Raw genomic sequence first — 19714 nt, forward strand, 5'->3', positions numbered from 1 at the left:
CGGAAACCCGACACGAGGATTTCAAAGATGCGAATGTATTTCCGCCATGACCTGCATCGAAGGCTACGGACGCATGTGATCGCAAGAATTGGACGATGACCAGCGTTGTGCAGTCTGGAGCCATGAAAGCGAGAAACACCTTCTCAACCATCACCAAAGTGAACAGCACATACCTATAATATCAGAAAGTCTCCCAATGATATGATCTATACGCGTGGATTTGCGCAAAGGTCTTTTTTTATTTTACTGATTTTGGTTGTTATCTGCCAAGTGGCGATGTCTCTCTATCTACCTGATGTGTGCCGTGTCCCGAAGAGCCCAACCCAACCCAGAACCACCGCAAATCAAGCAGAAGAAACAATAAGCTCAAAAGTAAGCTCAGAGTCACGGAGTGACAGGGCAATGATGAATTGCCCTAAACTCGCAATGAACAAACAAAAACCCCCCTTTCACGTGTGCATCAGGACTTCAAGATGCCCACCTCGGCGAATCTCGTCAAACAAGGGCTGGGCCGTTTTCAGACCCTCTGGTCCGCAAAGTCAAGAACCTCGCAGTCGTCCTCGAAGAATCCGTCCTCGTCATCGAGGTCTCCGTGGCGGCCCCCGCCTCTCCGGCGCCTGGTGGTTATCACGATCTGTTCCTCGTCGTCGACACGCTGCTGGCGCATCACAGACCGTTCCATAGCCGACTGTGGCAGCGCACGAACATCGTCTGTCGACATGGCGAACGCTTCTTCCTCCCTACTGTGGCGGCGGCCACTGTCGATCCTATTCGCAGTGATCGCTTGTCCAAAGGCCCACGCCCCTCCCAGGCTGTCCGCCGGCTCCTTCGCAGCTGGTTTCTGCTTGCGCCGGGGTGAAGGACGAGCTGCTTTGTTGTCCTGATTAGTGTCGGCTAGAAGGATCGAAGCTGTGGGTAGCTGCGAAGTAGGCGCGCTTGCTCCCTGCTCGACGGTATATTCGTAGAGTGCCACACGCCTGTCGGTATGGAAGGGCTGATAAGGCGCAGAGGACTCGATTTCTGCCTGCGGTATCGATGAGTCTGCGCTGACATTGCGTCGCGGGACCTTGGGCCGAGCATTAAGCACCATCGTGTTGACTCCATCACCATCCCTGTCCATGAGGTCCAGATACTCGTCAGGATCGACCAAGCGCTTGACGGCAGGACAAATTAGATCATCGGGCAGCGTCGGGAGCTTGAAGTCTTTGTATCTCCTGAACCGAGTGGCATTCTGCCTTCCGTCGGCAGTCCGCACCTTACGCGGGCGCTGGGGGAAGGTTCGCACCAGCCCGTCCCCGAGAACGAACAACGAGTGGTCCTTACCATTTGCAACTAGTATGACACATGAAGGACCAGGGGCGTTTGAGCTCAGCGGAAGCGATATACGGTTGTCGCCGCTGTGGCGGAACTGATTGATCGCGCTTCCGGTCTTTCCAAGCGAGTGACTAATGCCAGCAGCAATTATCTTGCCACCGTAGTTGGCGTGCCCAACAATCTTTGAGCCGGCTGTTTGGGGCGCATTCGAGCTGCTGCGGCGAGATCGGTCGATCAGCGGGCGAGCAGCGTCCCAAGCAGAGTTGAATGCGCCGGTGGCAATAGACACAGCAGAACTGCCACCCTCGGAGACATTCGCAGTCGTCTCTTGTGCGGGAATTCTCCGGCGTGGAGGTGGCCAAACAAATGCACTGTCGGGCATCTCCAGGATATGGACTGTGCCCCTTTCTGTGACCATGGCTATGCAGTCGCCGCAGGGTTTCATCCATGATACGTCGACGATGCGGGCTACGGTCATCCTCGAGAATCTAGCAATTTGTCGCACCCGAGGACCGCTTGAAAAGCTTGGTACAGCCGAGGTATGCAGCGGAGAAGACTTCGTGTATTGGATGCGCATCAGATCCCATACAATTTGCACATCGCCCTTTGGGCTCGCTGTGAAGAGCGAGAGTCCATTGGGAGCAAACGAAAGGTAACTGCAGCCTGATGTTGCGAATGTTGTGGCTGGATGTATCGAGGACGAGGCCAGCGATGTCTCAACATCTACAATCGATACGAGACCCGGCTCTTTTGTGACCGCTGGGGCCGCAGTGCCGTGGGTCGGTGGGAACTGGGGCGGATCTGCTCGAGCGTAGGGCGGGTTCCAAGGCTGCGCGGCGGGTGGCGAGCGAGCCTGCTGGGAAGGCATCGCGGATTTACTCCAGTAATTACTGAAAGCTTGCAGCCCTTTCTCGCCAATCCACTTCGCACCTTGAATCACTTCTTGCGTGGTTTCTCGCATGAGTTTGTTCATGATGCTGTCGGCAGCTGGCAGGTCGACATCCGAAACGACACTGGGCAGCTGAGGCGGTGTCAATGATAGAAGGCCTGGCGCTTTACCTTGCACTGGCACTGGTACAGTCGCTCGCAGTGACACCTGGGACGACGGAGCAGCTGGGCAATACGCGATCCATCTCCCCTTCAAGGCAATAATGGGGGCCCTCGGTGCTTGACGCTGCACGTTCGCCCGCGATCGCTCGGTTTCTTGTGTTGGGTCTACCAGAGGCTGCTGAATGGTCGTCCACAATTTACCCACGCACCTGAACTCGACACCTGGCTCGTGTGGGATGGTCGCTTGACGGTAGATCCAGCTCTCACCAGTCTGACCAGAAGCAATCACAATGTTTCCACCATCGGCGAGGATCCTTAGTGCCCCACTGGGGAGTGGTGCTTGGAAAATCGGACTCGTGATGGGCACTTTCAAAGGAATTCTTGGACCTTCGAGCAGAGTTGCGACACGCCTGCTGTCCTTCAACGAGTAGACATCCACGCTGGTCTGGTAGAAGTCGACAGAAGCAGTCCTCATGCCCAGACCATCTTTTTGACCTAGGTCGGTTCCTGCCGGTGAAGCAGCCCCAGAGCGATCTTGTCCACTAGCATAATTGCCGTCGACTTTAACTTCGGGATTGCTGTGTGGCAGCACGGGCCCATGCACAACGACAGCCACTAGGGGGCTTGGGTCCGATGCCTCGCCAGCCAGAGTCCAAGGCAGGATCTTGGCAAAGAACACACCTCCTCGTAGCCCTTTCAGGCTGGCGACAGGCTCGACACCGTTTTTCGTGGCCGAGTGTACTTCGAGACCACCCTCATAGCCCGTCAGCACGACTGTGTCTTTGCCCCGAGCGCTGGTGCCCTGGAATCTTGGTAATGTGTCGAAACCGAACGCATATCCCCTTTCACCAGCCTTCATTCCAGTTGCTTGTCCAAAGTCCAAGTCTATCTCGGGTGCGCCATAGAAATGGGGTTGGTGCTGATGTGGAAGCGGCGGGTTGTTGGGGCCCCGTGCGTAGGCAGTCTGAGAGTGCATGGAGCTTCGTCTGAATGAGGCAACGGACGGAGCGTACGCCTCTGATGGGGCATAATGTTGGTCCATTTGAAAACTGTGCGGCCTTCTGCCTTGAACGGGGGGTGAAGCAGATACGGGTTGGCCGTTGTAAATCGGACGGGGTGAAGACCATCCACGTGTATCCTCGTAGGAAGAGGGCGCGGTGGGCGGTGATTCTCCCATGAGGTTTATCAGGTTCCCGGGTGAGCCCGCCAGGCCCGACACCCCTTTTGTCCATTCGGTCGTGCTCCTGGTGGTGTTTGTCGTATACGACGTGGCGGAGACGGCGTCCAAAAGCGGCGAGGGTGCAGTGTTTCCACTTGAAGGTATGCTGGCAGGTTTCAGGTCTGGAGACTGGACTGGGGACGACGAAGAGTCTGATGTGGGCTCCTTGTTGGGACTGTCACCACTTGCAATACGTTAGCAGGAGGCACAGGGAGACCTTCGTCAGGGCAGACGGTTGCCAGAGAGGGGCCCGCAAGTGGAGGGGCAGACTAACGCGAACTTGCCGGCGGCGTGCTTGGTCACCGCGGCGACGACGCCCCCGCCGTTGTCTTTTCCATTTTTCTTGTCCTTCTTTGCACCTTTCATGGTATCAGCTCCGCCCACGGTGCTCGTACAGCTGTAGAGTCGACGAAGACGAGTTGATGGATGAAAGGTGAAGAGGGCCCGAGGGGGACGAACCGGGCATCCGAATGGCCTTCAAGACCTAGAGCAGTTTCCTGCTCTGGACAAGAGCCGGGAACCTTCGCAACTCGACCACGATGTGGGCGGAGGCTTCTGGTGACCAGCAACAAAGATGAGCGCGTGCCAGGGCTGAGTAGGTGGTCACGGGGCGCGATGACGAGAGAGCGTAGGAGGGGTGATATCTGATGGGCAGAAACAGACAGGAGTGACTGATTTAGAACAATGACCAGGCCTGTGTCCCAAGTCTCGAGTTGGCAGCAGGAGTGTGGCAAACAAAGGAGTGAAAGTCAGAGGCAGAGGACAGCCAGCTGACGTGTTGTATTAGCTGTGTAGGATGGCCGTTGCCGTCGTCAAAGGTCTAAAACGCCTAGGTGAGGCAAGGAGGAAGCAAAGAGTCTGGGTGGCCAGGGATGGAAGATAAGTAGGTACAAGCAAGGTCTCAGGCACAGAACAGCAACAGGAACAGGAACTGAAATAGGAACAGGAAGGGCAGGTATGCGTCAGGAGCTCTGGGTGACTCGCAGACGGGCAGTATAGGTATCGTGAACAACAAGCAGAACGCGAATCTCGTAGGATATGGAGAATAACAGACCAGGTTTGGGTTGATAATGGGCGGAGGGGCAGACGGACAGACGGACGAGCAGGTCACGGAGGGCAGGCTGGAGTTGGAGTTGTAGATAGGATGCGGTGACCCCAGGCCTCCTCGTCTCGCACCGGTGCCGGCTACCCCAGGCGGCCAGTCATCACCGGCCAGGGGTCATGGGCATGGGCATGGGCCTGGGCATGGGCATTGTCTTGGAGGGGCTGCTGCAACACCGACGAGGGGCGGGGTGACAGTCAGTTCAGGGGCAGGGATCAGGCACGCGGGCAGGGGTATCTCGTGGAGACAGAAGCCCCACAGGCGTCATCTCAGATGCCCATTGCCCATTGCCTTATTTCCCACCTAGGTAGGAAGGTATGTTACGTATGTAGACTACCCAGGTGCCCTTTATCTGTTATCTGGCTGCACGGTTGCCCGTGGACGGAAACAGTCTGGCCTCCTGCTCGATAGTGCTGTAGACGGTTAGGAGACCGTTTCTCCTTCTGGACAAGAGGCACATTACGGACTGTGGACCCCAACAGCTGGGTCTACTGTGGTAGCTGCCCCTCCAGCCGGCCGAGGTCATGCTGCAGCGGCTGAAGCTCAGTTCGCGTCCAGCTTTCTCCCTCTGTCCCTCCCTCCGTCCCGCCGTCCCCTCAGCCCAAGAGGGGGTTTGGCTTGAGTTCCAGACTTGTCTAGTTGCCTCCTTGTAGCCTAGGTACCTAGGTAGTCTACCTGCTCAGCTGACCGTCGTCCCAAGGCCTGGCTGGACTCGGTAGTTCGGGGCCCGAACCCTGGGGGAGGTGAACGGGGATTTGGGGTGTGACCGCCCTGGCGTGTGTATGTGCTGGCCGATGATCAATGAGCCTCTTTCTCTTTCTCTGCTGCTGCTGCTGCTGTACGTAGTCTAGCCTACATGGCACAGCATTGCATACCGACGGTGTGAGCGAGAGAGGCCAGCCCGTGCACAGCGTGGTTGATAATCATGCCTTGTTGTTGGCTGTTCACCTCTGTCGCCGTATGATGCCATTCGAGAGGGACCACCTGGTACACCGTCATCGTACACGCTTGGAGGGGCAATGGTGGGCGCTTCTGGCGCCTGCCGTGGTCACACTGCTTCCGGATCCCCGCCTGACGCGTTTCCCCCCTGCTTTGGGGGCTTTGGAGGGCGATCGAATCCGGCATGGCTGCATGGTGGGGGAATAAATAGACTGCCACATACGTAGATAGTATATGTACCGTGGTATGTAATCAGGGTCGATAAGAGCCACTCAAGACCATTGATACCAGCACGAGGATAACCAAATTACTAGTCATGGCCACACTAGCAACCTTGGAATGGGGGCATTTGTAACAAGGTACCTAGGTGGCCAACACGTCCATTGATGGTCCAAGGTGCTGTCGAAAGGGCCTGGCACATATGCAATCAAGCACCTTGTTGTCCAGAGCTGTCCTATTTCGGTTGATCGGTCGGACCATCACCTCTGCAGGTACACGCGATAATATGCAAACTTCCACTCCCCTCCTCCAGGCGCCCTCGTCAGCCTCGCGCGCCCAGCCCAGTCCACCTTGTCCTCCCCGTCCGGGCTCGCCTTCAACCTGTAGACGACGTTCCCGTACAGCATCAGCTCGACCTCGTCGTCGCTGCCCCTGCCCTCGCCAAAGGACGCCGGGAACACCTGGAACACCGTGTGCTTCCGCGCCTGGACCTTCTCCCACATGCCCTCGCGCACCTTCAGGATGTCTGTTCCCCCGGGAAAAGTGTCAGCAAAGCGGTTTCTCCGTCCCATAACGGGTCGGGGCGGTTGTTTGGAGCGCACCCGTCTTGCCAGTCGCCTCCTGCAACGCCATCACGAGCGTCGCATCGTCGTGGAAGAAGTCGAGCCACTCCTGGTTCTTGCCCGGCGTGTCCGACACCCCGTAGAACTTCGTGATGAACTCCTTGACGCCGGCGTCGACCTGCACGTTGTTCGGATACGCGGGGTTGTAGTTCGACATTTTGGGTGAAACTTGACTGTGTCTCTGGAACTTTGGATTGTTGATATCTAAGAGGCGTTTTGTAGCGAGTGATCGAGGTCCTCCGCCGTTGTTAACATAGCAGGGCACGGCCCGATGCGCTTGTAGTGGAGGGCCCTACCCGACGAGTTGCAGTGGGTCCGCAATGAAGTCACATCTGAACCAGACTACGAAAGAGTGTAATTCACGATTGCATATTCCCTGGTGCAAGCTTCGAATAGTCATTCGACCTTTGCGATGTAACACGCACCATCGCCCTCGTCAGCTACCACCATACTAATGGCCTCCAATTCCAAGACTGGACCAAAGAGTCACTCGTGCAAAAATCCTCAGTAATTCCTGCCATCTTCGAGTTTCCTCCACCATGAGCCATTGATAGCGCGCCCCGGATCTTCTGTCAAAGCGGAAGCATTAACGTGTACCCCTCCTCAGTGAATAGGGGAGCCAAGATGAATGTTTGGGAGCTTTAACTTGTCACGTTTCTAGCGTTTCGTCGTTCTCTTGCTTCCCTCGCGGCTCTCCCCGTCCATCCCAAGCGAAACCCGGCACTCTGGACAGTACCACAACTTAGGCAGATTTTTTTCTGTCTTCAGGCCAAGACACTCGAGATGGAACCACTCATATGGGCACTGTTGTTCATCGTTAGCTCATGCTCTTGCCTCTCCTCGAGATCAGCAATGTGAGAGGAGGAATGCAACTTACATCAACGTTCTCGCACAACACCATGGTCCCAAAACTAACGCGGTTGCAAACACAATACCTCTGCTCGTGTGGGTCGATGACATTCCCATCCTCATCCACCTCGACCTCCGCCTCCGCTTCGGCAGACGCTTGACCAGCACCACGTTCATCCTTCTTCCGTGCACCACCGCGCTTCGACTTCTTCGGCGCTGCTTTGCGCTTCGTTATAGCGCTGTTACCGCCCGAGTTTGTCCGGCTGATGATGCCCGGCGCAGGTCTCTTAGTCCTCTTGCTGGGCTGTCTCACCGATGACATCTGCTCCGGAGCGGGTGTGTTCCTCGCCGTGCTGGCGCGGCGGGGTCTATCTGCCGCCAGGCCCGCCGGCTGGCCAGTATCCTGTCCTTGTTGCTGGCCGCGTGATGAGGGTCGGCGTGATGATGAATCCTGTCCAGGGGTCGTTACCGACGGGGTATTCCCGCGCGAGCCTGACGTCTTGATGGGAGGTAGTCCAGCGGCCTTCTCTTTGGCTTGATTCTTGGCTTCTCTGGCTCGCGTCTCCCTTCCAGGAGGCACAATGGGGGTTGTGGATTTGATAGGAGACTGAGGACCGTCATCTGCTGGCGCCTTCGTCGGCACAATTGTCGTCGTTGTACTCGCATCAGCACTAGGAGCAGGTGACACAGCCGTAGACTTAGTTCCAACCGTGATGATTGATTGCTCCTGGCCCGGTGGTAAGGGAATGGGAACAGGAGTTGTCGATTGCAAAGTCTGCGAGCCGCCGGGTGTCAACTGGGAAGGCGGGACAGACGTCTGCTGGGAGCGAGGCATGTTGATATGCGGTGGAATTGGGACTGGTGTCTCCGTCTTTGACCGTTTCAAGCTTGCCGTGTCTGGCTTCTCAGCGTCGGCCTCTGTGACAGAATCCCTCTTGCGTTTCTTGCTCTGTGATCTCTTGCTTGCGGCCTTCACTGGAGTTTGGTCAGAAGACTGCGGTTGTTGGAAGGAGACCTGGAAGTTCCTGGCCATGAGAGCGAATCTCCTTGCCGACTCCTCGGCCTCTTTAGCCGCAATATCAGACATGCGATCTTTCTTGATCTTCTTGGCCTTGTTCAGTTCGTGGCCACGGTTGGTGAGGTTCCTATCCTCAGCAGCAATCGCGGAGTCCAGAGTGACGGCCCCCATGGGAAGGTGCTCGGAACCTGTCGCATCATCGACAATTGGTTGAGGGAGTGTCGTCTCGAATGGCCGGCCCTCATCCTCGGCCTGCTTCTTTGCCGTAGCCCAACCGTCATAGCCACGACCGAGAGTTTTAAGCTCTTTGTGAATCATAGTCTCGCTAGGCACCCACGAAGAATTCTTCTTCATTCGCTTCCTAAGTTTTGAAAGCTCCCATGGTGTCAGCTGCAACCATGGGGCATCCTCACTGCCAACGACTACATTCTCCGGCGGGGGAACCACAGGCGCAGAGCGGGTGGGGAGTCCAGCGGGCGTATTTGCAGCGCCGGTGGTTTGCGCTTGCGAAGCCTTTTGAGTTTTCGGTTTCGGGGTCTTGGGTGCCTTTTCAGGCGCCTTCCTGCCGCCCCGTGGTTTCTGGCTACCTCCGCGTGCCGCTGGTGTCCGCCGAGAGACAGCGAGTTCCTCCTCTTCATCCTCATCCTCACTACTATCACTCTCGTCGCTGTTCGTATCGTAGCCAACATCGTAAGGTGCAAGAACATCGCCAGGAACGGTTATCCTAGGGCCGCGGGGTCTGCGACCACGGTCGGCACCAGTGGGCTGGCGTTTCGTTCCGCGGGTGACCAGTGGTGACCTGTTTCTCGCGACCGGGCTCTTTTGCATATCATCGGTGGGGTATTTTTCTAGCATATTACGCAGCTTCGCATGTATCAACGTCAGCCTGTTGACGTGTCTGTTCACATTCTCTGCCATCCGCACAGCCTCGGCGTGCGAGTAGACGCGCGACGTCATCACACGGTTCAGCTCATCCGATATGTTGCTCCTCAGCTGCACGGGCTGCGGCTTCTCTTCGGGTGGCAAGCTTGGGAGCTGGCCCCACAGCTTTGTGAGTTCGTGGAGCTTGAGCGACGCGCTCGAGTGATGTTGGTCGAGCGTGCCGATCAGGGTGAGCGAGCGCATGACATCGGCAGGCAGGTGTTCCGTAAACTCCAGGAAGTCGGTGACGGTCGCTTGCGCATCGGGGTCGGCGCGCCCATCGAGAACTCCAAGGTTGCCATTGTTGATGGAGTCGAGTGACTCAATGGCTTCGTGAATGGAGGGCGCCTTCTGTCGAGGGGATAGTGATTCCTCCTCTTCGATCTCCGCGACACCAGCTTCGACGGCGCTCATTTTGGGCGTCTGAATCTTCCTCAAAAACCGTGATGTGGACTATCGATAACGTGTGATTCTTTGGCATATCTTTGGGTCACGTTGAGCTGACTATGAGCTCAGAAAGCTGATGGCGCATTGCGTTTGCGATGAGGCTCCAGCTTCTCCTTGTCTGTTGGCAGTCGCGCCAAACCAGCGTGACTGGGAGCTTGATCGACATGTGAAGTGTGGAAAGCAACGCTGATTATGTAAGCAGAACCGGTCATGGACTTAACGCAGATCTCTATGCACTAACCAGGTAAATGCATCTATTAAGCTTTGTAGCTTCTTCTACACTGAGCCAGAATTCATTAGATCAGAAGTCAGGTCCAAGGGTCAGAAGCAAATGCCCATTTAAATTTATTTTAGACGAAGAGACTGCGATCTTCACAAATGTGAAGGCTTCCTGCGCTATGCTCCCGGGTGATCTATGTCAGCTGGTCTTCACTTTTTACATGGCTCAAAATGAAAGCTGGCCCAATTCTCTCTCTTCGCATGCCTTTCATCGAAGTCTTCTCAACGCCTTTCCCCCTCAAGAATTTACACACACACTTTTCTTGCTCGATTTTACACCTCTCCCACGGCCCCCAAGCCGACGCCCGTGAAGAAGGCAGCAACGACCCAGATAGATGCATACACTGCCGCACCGGTGGCCTCGACTCCACTGATGGTGAGTGTACCCTGGAGGGTTGTGTTGATACCGGTGACAACCATGAGAACTATTGTCCTAGCAACACCAACCTTGGTCTGTGTTGTGTATCCCCAGATATTCCACCACAACGTCTCACCCAAGCTAGCATTTACTGGGTCAAATTGCGCGGCCTTCTCGTCTGCCTCCGTGCGCCCCGTCGCAGCCAACGGTGTGAAGATGAAGCTACGCGCGGCGATACCAGAAGCTAGAGCCAGGGTCGTTGCGAGTGGTGATACATAGATGCTCGTGGCGCTGTGGAGAGGCTCGACGGTGGGGATACCGATGAAGTACAGGACCAGGATGCCGGGCAGGAAGGTCTTGTAGGAGAGGAAAAGGACCACGCTGTATATGAAGCTCGCGAGGAGCGTGCTGAGGACCTGGATTGGCTTGTCGGCGATGATCTCGCGGTTGGGCGTCGAGGACGAGGATTTGTGTGCGGCAGAAAGCGGGCGCAGTAGCAGGAAGGGGACGAAGCTGGCGATTACGTCCACAGTGAGGCCTGCGATCGCAGTCTTTGTGCTCAGATTGTAGAACGCAGCCATGAGGTAGAACTGTCGCGCCGATTAGTCTCAGGTCTTGTGATGCCGACAGGCCGATTCGCGCAAACTCACAGTGGGGCTGTGCGAAAGCAGATTCAGCGCCGCGAGATCAATCGAATCGAAGTTCGCGAACCATCCCAGCGCCAGCTCTGTCAACCTCCAGGCCGTCATAATACCCAGTTCGCGCGGCGTTTCCAGCGTGCGCATGATAGTTGCCAGCTCTCCTTGGGTGAACTCGTTGATGAAGGAGTAGCCTAGCGAAGAGATAGAGAAGCTCAGGATGGCCACGAGCGGGAACTGCAGCACCGGGGGCAACGTAGACCTGCGCTCAGCCGGCGCGGCGGTGCTCTCGGGCTTAGCCACGGCGAGAGAGGAGCTCGATCCCTCTCCCGCATCCGTGTCGACGGCATCAACCTGCTTAGACGAAGACATTGCGCATGCGCTTGGTGGGTAAACAGGTGTCGTTGGTACCCACAGGACGGCGATATCGCGCGGTACTGTGGAGGTTAACAGGGCAGAACTCAGGCTTCCGCTGAGCCGGAGCTTAAGATGAGATGTCAGGTCTCGGTGGACGTTATTCAAGAAGCGTTGTGCGAAAGGGAAAAAGCCAGGTAACAATTCTCGAGAGCTTCTCTGAGCTCTGCGGCTCAAAAACCTAGTGCAATTTGACAGGGGTGCCGCACGTTGCGAGGGGAAACCAACTACTGCCCCACTATGATCTCAGTAAGGCACACAGCTGCAGCTCTAGGTACGGAAGCTTCCACTGCTAGCCTGCTATGCTAGCCTGCCAGCCACCTGCCTGTGCTGATGAATTCTGCACAACAACTCTCTCCAACCAATTCTACAAATCACGGCGCCATTTCAATCTCTTTGTGATTCCTTTTCATCGAGAACTTTCCCTAGAGAGGGCCTGCGTGATCGATGCTTGGTCTTGCCCTCGTTCTCCGGTCATGTTAGCGGCAGGCATTCTCCGTTTGTCACGGCGCATGACTTGAACTCACGAAGTATCCACAGCTCATCAAAACGGAAAGGTTCCATTGCGCGGAGAATTTCTGGGCGAAGATTCTGCAGAAGGACCCTGAGTTTTCCCTCTCCATTCTGCTCTCCTTACTTTCCTTTCTTTTCCCTTTTCTTATAAATCGTCTGCTTCCTCCCATCTGTGTCTCGGGAAAAGGCTGCGAGACTGATTCGCGACCTGTCCACAACGTGGTTGTTGTCTCCCACTACTTCTAAAGTTCAGCGACACATCCTCGCACTTCAATGGTACATCATGTTGATTGGTATTGAGGTCCGATTTGCTTGGCAATGGACTATTCCATTTGTTTGTTACTAACAGGGGACCTCCGGCTCGACGCTCTCACAGGCTGGCCCTCACTTTAACCTCGTTGAGTTATGCCTCGTTGCAACTCCGTTGAGTCGTCCACGAGGTCTCCCAACTCTTCGGTGCTGAGGGCCGCCGCGGCGGAGCGAAGCGTCCACGAATATTGCTTATATAGGTGATACAAAGGAGAACGACAACGATACCGGCCAGAACTCCACCCCTGCCTGACTCCATCCCAGTTGATTCCCGAACAGCAGACCGTGGCACATCAAATGCAAACGAAGAAGACTCAGCTATTCCGGCTGAAGGTCATTCCTCCATCCGGCCAAAGAAGCCGTCGTTAACATCATATTCGTCGCTGCGGGCCCGGGACCGAGCATCGTCATCATTGTCACCATACTCCATCTTCACATCTTCGCTGCCCCGACGCCTGTCACCACGAGTGAAGCTCTCTGGTGCCTGGTTGGGGAAGCTGCTGAGGAATGGAGATTGCCCCAGGGAGGCCTGCCCCAGGAAATGTGCCGGGATGGGAGGGACTGCAGGCACGCCGTCATGCAGCTGGCCGGCCTGGGAGCCATTGTTGCTGTTATAACTGCAGCTCAACATGGCAACCCTGCTGGCCAGGTTGTTTGCCTCTCCGGAGACGCTCAAACCAGAAGGCGGAGGACTCGGTTCCAAGTACTGATGGCCGAACCCTGAGCCGAATGGCACGCTTGTTGCGTACGAGCTCTCCGAAGGGGCTGCGTACAGCGACCGAGAGATCCCGCTTCGGAAGTTGTCGCCGCCAAATGGGGAGGTGGGGGAGAACTGATACTTCGCCACATCTGTCGCGTGCAGACCGTCCATATGGGGCGGCGGCGTGGTATTTGCAGAGCTGCGACCATCGACCTGCTCAGATGACCCACCAGAAACAGATGGCGATGTCTCACGCGCAGAGTCCGGAGGGCTGGGCGGCTGGTCATTCATGGCAACTAGAACAGAAGCAGCCTCCAGGAGCTGAACCTGTTGGTGCTTGGATATAAGGAGCTTGGAAGTATAAGACCATTCCGGCGTGTGTTCCCACCTGAGGAAAGAACGAGTCAACAAACTTTGTCCTCCTTGCATCTCAACGGCAGAGGATGGTCCCGGCAATTGGCCCGCCGTGCGCGGCCAGGGGGAGGATCGTTGCAGGAGTGGGAGAGGGAGAAGACAGGGGCACAAACAAATGCTTGGTCAGGCAACTGCTATGCTTGTATCCCTTCCCGCAGTGTTCGCAGCGCAGTTCAGGTCGGTTGAACCTCCGGCCTTCCTTGGCTTGAGGCTGGCCGTCGCTAGCCCTACGAACGCGATCGTTCTGCAAAGCGTCCCCTTCTTCGGGAGACGCAGTTTCCTGGTCGTCAATGGCGCTGTCCTGATGTTCCGGCTTGACCTCCATGTTCAGAAACTTGTGTGCGGGCATGCTGGCCGGTGGAGAGGCCAGACCGCCAGTGCCGGACTTGGACATCCGCCGGGCGCCGATGTTGATGGGCAGAGACGGAACCTTGGTGTTCATGTCCCCGATTGCGGCAGCAGCAGCCGCAGCGGCGACGATGTTTGCGTTGCTGCTTGTGACGCTCTTGCGGCGTGCTACGCGGTGTGCAGTATTGAGCGGCCCCGTGAGAACCGTGTGCGAGTTCGTGCGTGAGTGAGATTGTCGTGTATTGTTCGTGCCCGTGAGGGAGTTGGAGGAGAGCGATGGCCGGTGAGTCAATGGTCTCGAGGTTTGTACGATGTCCTAGATTTTGATGAACACGGAGATCAGCGCTGGTGAACTGGGGCAGCTTTCGGAGCTAGCAGGCATTATTATCTGCAATTGATGTTGATCTACCTTGGAAGAGGCCATTGCCGATGTTGCCGATCTCAGTCCCGAGAATGCCACATAAAAAGTCGTGATCCCTTTGTAAGAGTCTGGTACCAATTGTTGAGCAAGCGGCAACAGCAAGTGGCTAATTGAGTGGTCCTGGCGTGATTTGTTTTGTTGTGTTGGCTGGTGGCGTGGCTGCGGGAATATTTTTGGGGGAAAGTTGAAGACAGCTCAGCGTGGTGGGTAACAAATCGATCGCGGATCGGGAAAAAGTCGAGGCAAGTGAGAGGGTGCAGTGCAGTGCTGGGAATTTTTGTTTTTGGCGATCCCTTTTTTTTCTCCCCCTGCTTGGTCGGTGCTGCTTCGGAACGTGTGGCTTGGTGCAAAAAAGTGTCCAGGTGACAAGTTGTACAGTGCTTCCAAGAAAAGGGTACCTCCTGGTTCGCGGAGCTTGCTTCTCTCCAAAACCCGGCCCAGGGAACAAAGATGAGGGATCGGATGCCTGAGAAGTTGGAAGAGACGGATCGAGGGGGGTGGGCTCGTGAATAAGCGCTACCGAACGGGCTATCGACAGGCAAGCTTGGGAGGAATAGAAGGCACCAGAAAGCGGAGCCGGATCCTGAGAGGAGAGAGAGATAGAGCGAGGAGCTGTGAGCTGAGCTAGAACGGCTTTGTGGGCTCGAGACGGGCACCGTTTGAGACGAGTTGGGGGGTCCCAAGCGGCTGCTACCTGGAGAACCTTGGAATGTACAGTCAGGATGTATAGATAAACTTTCGTTTCCCTGCGCTTTAGGTAACGCTTGATGCAGCCGAGATAGCAGGGTTGTTTGGACCTTGGTCACGACCGGGCGAGGGAGTGAGTGGGATCTGAGGCAGAAGCAGATAGTCCGAACGTAAGTAGCAAAGCGGTACCAACAGCAACGATAGGGGGGCAAGGAGTGTACTGTATGTTTTTGGATTTGGGAGAGACAGAGAATAGAGAGAAGAAGGAAAAAAGTTGCCGATCCTACAGCAATGGCGAAGGAGCAAAAAAATAATTTGGGACCTTGCGGACGTGGATGACAAGGAGACGAGACGCATTGCCCACCCAGGCTGGCCAGACTGCCAGACTGCCAGACCTCCATCCAGACTGCCAGCATAGGAACATGGAGACATGCTGCCTACCTGGGTACTGTTACTGTAAGGCAGGCGCGCAAGCTGGCTGTGCAGTCAGTCACGCACCTTCCAATCATCCCGACACCTGCGAGCTCATGAGACGCCCAGCAGATCATTGAGGTTGGGTGGGGTGTGTCCGTAAAAGGGGGTAACCTTGGAGCGAGGGTCTGGAGCTCGCAACTCCTGATAGACACCAGACACCCTCGTACCGTGATACCCACCCCGCCAGCGCGCCTGTCCGCGCACGGCGCAGTACCTTGTACCTTGACGGACACTGCCAAAAGTCATTAATAAGATGGATGACCTGGCGGATCAGGCCCAGGCGACAGACGAGGAACGTGTGACATTCGACAATTTGCTGCTACCGCCAGCCAGCCCGCTCTAAGCAGAATAGAACGGTCAGGGGGCGCTCCGACGGGCCTGCCTCGTTCGCGCCGTGTCTTCGGCAGACTCATTGGGCATTAGAGAATCCGATACACTGAATCATGTTGGTGGTCCTGCCAACTCATTCCAGGCAATCTGCTCGCGGGTCACCTGGGCGCTGTGCTCTGGTCGACCACACCACCTCCTGTTCCTAGCCTGCTGCAGCGAGATACCATGCCCGGTACCACCATCTCGATACCACCACACACGCCCATGGCAGCATGGGTAGGGCAGGGGAGACGAGCAGCTGCAGCCAGGGAGAGCTCGAGCAGGTCTCTTGTCCGCTTTGCTGCACTGTGAGCGCCGCTTGACTGACTGTGCGAACAAATCCCCCCGCCGGCAGCTTTGTGCGCTTGGTTCTCGCGATGATTGCCGCACACACACCGTGCACATTTACATGCCTAGAGTTGTCCACAGTATGGTTTTGGACAGGCGCGACTGGGCACTCTCTGTCCACCATCCCTCCCCCTTCCCCCAAGAATGGGTACAAGGGTGACAGCTCTATCCTACAGGGTACATAGTGCTGCACACAGCAGTCACCTGCAGGCCTAGTGGGCCGATGGTGTATCGTGAGTGGGGTGGATCGACAGGATGAGGAGCGGGGGAGGGGTGCTTTGGTGCTTGAGAGAAGCTCGTGAGGTGGGATTCAGCAGTGTCACTGTCGAAGCCATGCCAGTCTCGAATGTATGGAAGGGGCAAGAGGTAGTCATATGCACGACAGCTTCTCTGAGCCACAGGTCAAGAAGTTGAGGGCTTGTCTGCGAGGGGCGAGTCCAGGTCCCATCAGGATCAGAACCAGACAAGATTTCTCGACAGACTCGGCCTCGGTAGACAAGCATCTTAGCGAAGTCATGCATGAAGAGCTACCAAGTAGCACCTGTGCTCCAGCAAATGACAGCACAATGTTTGGCTGCTGTTCCCGATCTCGCGCGTCGAATGACGGCGCCCGCTCTTGCTGTGTCCCCAGCTTCAGGCGAGAACTCTTTGGGTAGTTAGAAGTTCGACAGTGCAATGCTCAGGCTCTTTCACCGGACGGATTAGTTTTATGCCGGGTGATGGTCGGCACGAAAGGAGTCGAAGATCGCTTGGCAGCTAGCATGTATCTCGACTGGCCTCCCGGAGGATCGTGTTAGATTCCAAGCCAGTCTCGATGCGTTCGTCACTGTGCGTCTAGTCTGGTCTCGTGAAGGAAGCTTCGTCTTCTTCCATGGAGCTCCCAAAACGTGCCAGACCGGTTTTCTTTCTCCGCAAGCCCACAAAGACGGCATCGATGATCTGTGGTCTAGGTCCACTTGTGTCAAGTTGGTATGAAACGGCCCCGACAGCCGGTTTCCCCTCCTCGATGAGACTGCATTGAGTTCTGTGCCTGACAATCAAACAACCCGCCAAATGAATTGCTTTCCGGTCAGCCTGGCCATGGGCATCTCGACCAATAGGCCTCGTGTTTGGAGGCCCGTTTCGATTGAACTGGAGGCCGGATTCTATAACCTCAATCTTTATGACGGCCAATCGCAGCTTCTGACCCAGCACACCTGCCGGTTTGGCCTCTAGCGCTGCGAGTGAAGTGAGGAGTTGCTCGGCGGGGGCGTACTATCCGTATACGAATATTCACCATTGCTACGGCGTCTGGACAGGCAGTCTAACAAAGAAGTGAGGCAATATCCAGTGCGTAGGCGCCTGTTCTCCCAAGACCGTTGTGGTGTAGGCTCAACGCTGATCCCTTGAGGTCAGGTTCCCAACTGCCTCAACCCACCCCTCCTTTGTCACACCATCCGGAGAATAACAGCGCCCGCCTACGTAGGTACTCTAATAAAGTCGAGGTCTGGACTTGCCGGTTTCAAGGACCAGGTACACAAGAGGTGGCCTGGACTGTCGTCCCGACCAGCGGATCGCCAGCGTTTCCGGCCCCATTGGGAAAAGACAGCTTGGACGGGCATCCTGGGGTGCTTGTAGAAGGGCATGGCAGGATGACCACCTGGTACATGTAGTCTATGTGAGTCGCCAAAGGCTGACGAGAAACCCAACTGATGGACATCTGTTTGCGCCACATAATCAGACAATAGTCAGCCCTTGTGAAGGCGTCTCGCCGACCGTGCGGAACGCGTTGCAGTCTAGTGGGGAACCCAAAAAGGAGTTGAACCAACGCTAATCAGACCGCATTGCCAATATGGTGCCAGCGTAGCCACCGTTTCTCCCGTGCGATGAAGGTGCGTTGTTTCGCTACAGTGCCCTACTGGCCTTGCTTGCCCCAGCGCGAGGGCTTGGAAACACCCGATATGTCAGTTTCTGTTTTGCTTCTGGGCCAAGCACCGGACTCTTCAGTCTCTACGATGCAGCTAGCCGGATGCTGTGTGGCTGGTGCTCCTCTGCACGCCTGGCGCCGGGCCCAATCGCACGATGACGTCCCTCTCGGTCCCTCTCGCAAGGTTCACGATACCCGTCGCCACAGCTGGGGTAAACGAGGCACTCGTGGCACCTGGCACCTGGCCAGCGTGGAGTCCTTGCAGAAAAGCGGACGCCTGGGACTTTTCACGATGCCCGCACCAAGTGGATTAGCTGTCAGGTCCTGTGAGATCCGCCTCAGAAGGCCACCGGCCACCCAGCGGATGACGTCCCAATGATGGCGGCAGCTGACCCGCCCAGCCCGCAACTCTTGCGGGCGGGGGCTCGTTGCTGCACTTTGTACTGTGCGAGACGAAATCCTTCTGCTGAGGTAGCGGTGTTCGACCCTTGCAGCCAGATGGCCAGGCTTGGGACCGCAGTTGGGGAAGCCCATGTAATTATTTGCTGAATTGCTGCCAACAATTCTCCTGTTGCCATCACCGTGGTGGTGCTGCCACACGATACATACAGTACACCACTAGAGAGGCCTAGCAGCTCAGCTGGGCAGGATTGCGTGGCACTCAGCTCTACCCAGCTAGCCAGGATTGACAGCCACCCAGCGGCACGGAGCATGTGTTTTCCATTGACAAGTGGGAAGACGGTGCCCGCTGTTATCCGTCGACGTTTCATGATCAGCAGTCCCCCAAATGCCGTGTCCGAGACAGCCGGATTTGCATTGGAGAGCTGCTGCTAATAATGGGAGCTCGTAATAACCATGGACATCGCCCGTATACGTATCGACCGGATGGAGAAAGGAGTTGCGCGGCGGCCCCCAAGGTAACGGACGGCACAGGAGTAACTGTTTATTGCCGTTCTCAGCGACGAGGTATTACCACAGCATACCACTTGGGCATAGTGCACCAATGCGTGGACATTCCCGACGGCCTTAAAATAGAGGGGGAGGATGAGGATCAGCACAGCCTTACCCGCCCAGCAGGCGAGTACCGAAGGACCACTGAGGTACATTGCCTTGATCTCTCCAGACCCCAAGACCGGACTACAGGCTGGTTAGTGGCCAGGCACTCGGTTATGGGTGCACAGAGCATTTAGGAATGTTAACAGACCCAAAGCTGAGCAACGGCTCGCCCTGTAGTCAGGGCCGCGGCGCCCCGTCTGCCCGCCTGCGAACCCGCCTGCGGTTGGCCCTTTTTTTCATTCACTGGCACTGAATCATTCGCCATGGGTTCCCGTAATGGCGGGATACGGCACTGCTGCTTGAAAGCAGAGCACTCGACGGCGTCCCCTCTTCGCTTGGAGCCGATGTCGGCCTCAAGCTAGGCACTTGGCATGAGGTAGCGAGCTGCGAAGCTGTGAAGCTGTGTGTGCATAGGCACTGGGGCCATAGTGGCAGAGTAATCGTCGCGTACACGCACAGAGAGCACAGAGAGTGAGATGAGACACAGCGACAGGCAAGTGTTTCTCATTTCCCACTCAAGACTGCCATCGCGCCCGCTTTCAGGCCCACTGAGCACAATCACCACCACTCGGGTGCCAGGGGGGCCAGGCGGCCTCCAGTAGGCACAAGGCACAGATCATCAGGGGTTAGCGGGGCTTCCCAACACTTGGAGTATCGAACGGCACTGGCGTCGAGCGGTCCCTACCTAGGCATCAATGCGATCCGGGAGCCTTGCCGTGCAGTACGGGTCTCTTACTCAATCTCAGCCTGTCTGCGTCGAAATCGCGAAGCGGTCCACA

The 19714-nt window shown here is 56.3% G+C and overlaps 5 protein-coding genes across 5 annotated transcripts; all 5 read right to left on the bottom strand.

Annotated features, from left to right (window-relative positions):
- Positions 1 to 517: 517 nt before the first annotated feature.
- J7T55_009519 (uncharacterized protein) lies at positions 518 to 3949 on the bottom strand (the record flags this gene model as incomplete). Its single annotated transcript, XM_053132586.1, has 2 exons — positions 518 to 3758; positions 3858 to 3949. The coding sequence occupies 2 exons, from the start codon at positions 3947 to 3949 to the stop codon at positions 518 to 520; spliced, it is 3333 nt and encodes a 1110-aa protein (XP_052989351.1).
- Positions 3950 to 6103: 2154 nt separating this feature from the next.
- Positions 6104 to 6623, bottom strand: J7T55_009520 (uncharacterized protein; the record flags this gene model as incomplete). The annotated part of the gene is made up of 2 exons (XM_053132587.1): positions 6104 to 6369; positions 6446 to 6623. 2 exons carry the CDS (start codon positions 6621 to 6623, stop codon positions 6104 to 6106), a joined length of 444 nt encoding a protein of 147 aa, XP_052989352.1.
- A 660-nt stretch (positions 6624 to 7283) lies between these two features.
- Positions 7284 to 9668, bottom strand: J7T55_009521 (uncharacterized protein; the record flags this gene model as incomplete). The annotated part of the gene is made up of 1 exon (XM_053132588.1): positions 7284 to 9668. One exon carries the CDS (start codon positions 9666 to 9668, stop codon positions 7284 to 7286), a length of 2385 nt encoding a protein of 794 aa, XP_052989353.1.
- A 585-nt stretch (positions 9669 to 10253) lies between these two features.
- Positions 10254 to 11348, bottom strand: J7T55_009522 (uncharacterized protein; the record flags this gene model as incomplete). The annotated part of the gene is made up of 2 exons (XM_053132589.1): positions 10254 to 10928; positions 10989 to 11348. 2 exons carry the CDS (start codon positions 11346 to 11348, stop codon positions 10254 to 10256), a joined length of 1035 nt encoding a protein of 344 aa, XP_052989354.1.
- A 1198-nt stretch (positions 11349 to 12546) lies between these two features.
- Positions 12547 to 14098, bottom strand: J7T55_009523 (uncharacterized protein; the record flags this gene model as incomplete). Its single annotated transcript, XM_053132590.1, has 3 exons — positions 12547 to 13300; positions 13440 to 13990; positions 14084 to 14098. 3 exons carry the CDS (start codon positions 14096 to 14098, stop codon positions 12547 to 12549), a joined length of 1320 nt encoding a protein of 439 aa, XP_052989355.1.
- Between the last annotated feature and the right edge of the window lie 5616 nt (positions 14099 to 19714).

The sequence above is a fragment of the Diaporthe amygdali genome (genome assembly GCF_026229845.1).
Source record: "Diaporthe amygdali strain CAA958 chromosome Unknown NODE_32_length_550834_cov_65_698784, whole genome shotgun sequence".
Lineage (NCBI taxonomy): Eukaryota > Fungi > Ascomycota > Sordariomycetes > Diaporthales > Diaporthaceae > Diaporthe > Diaporthe amygdali.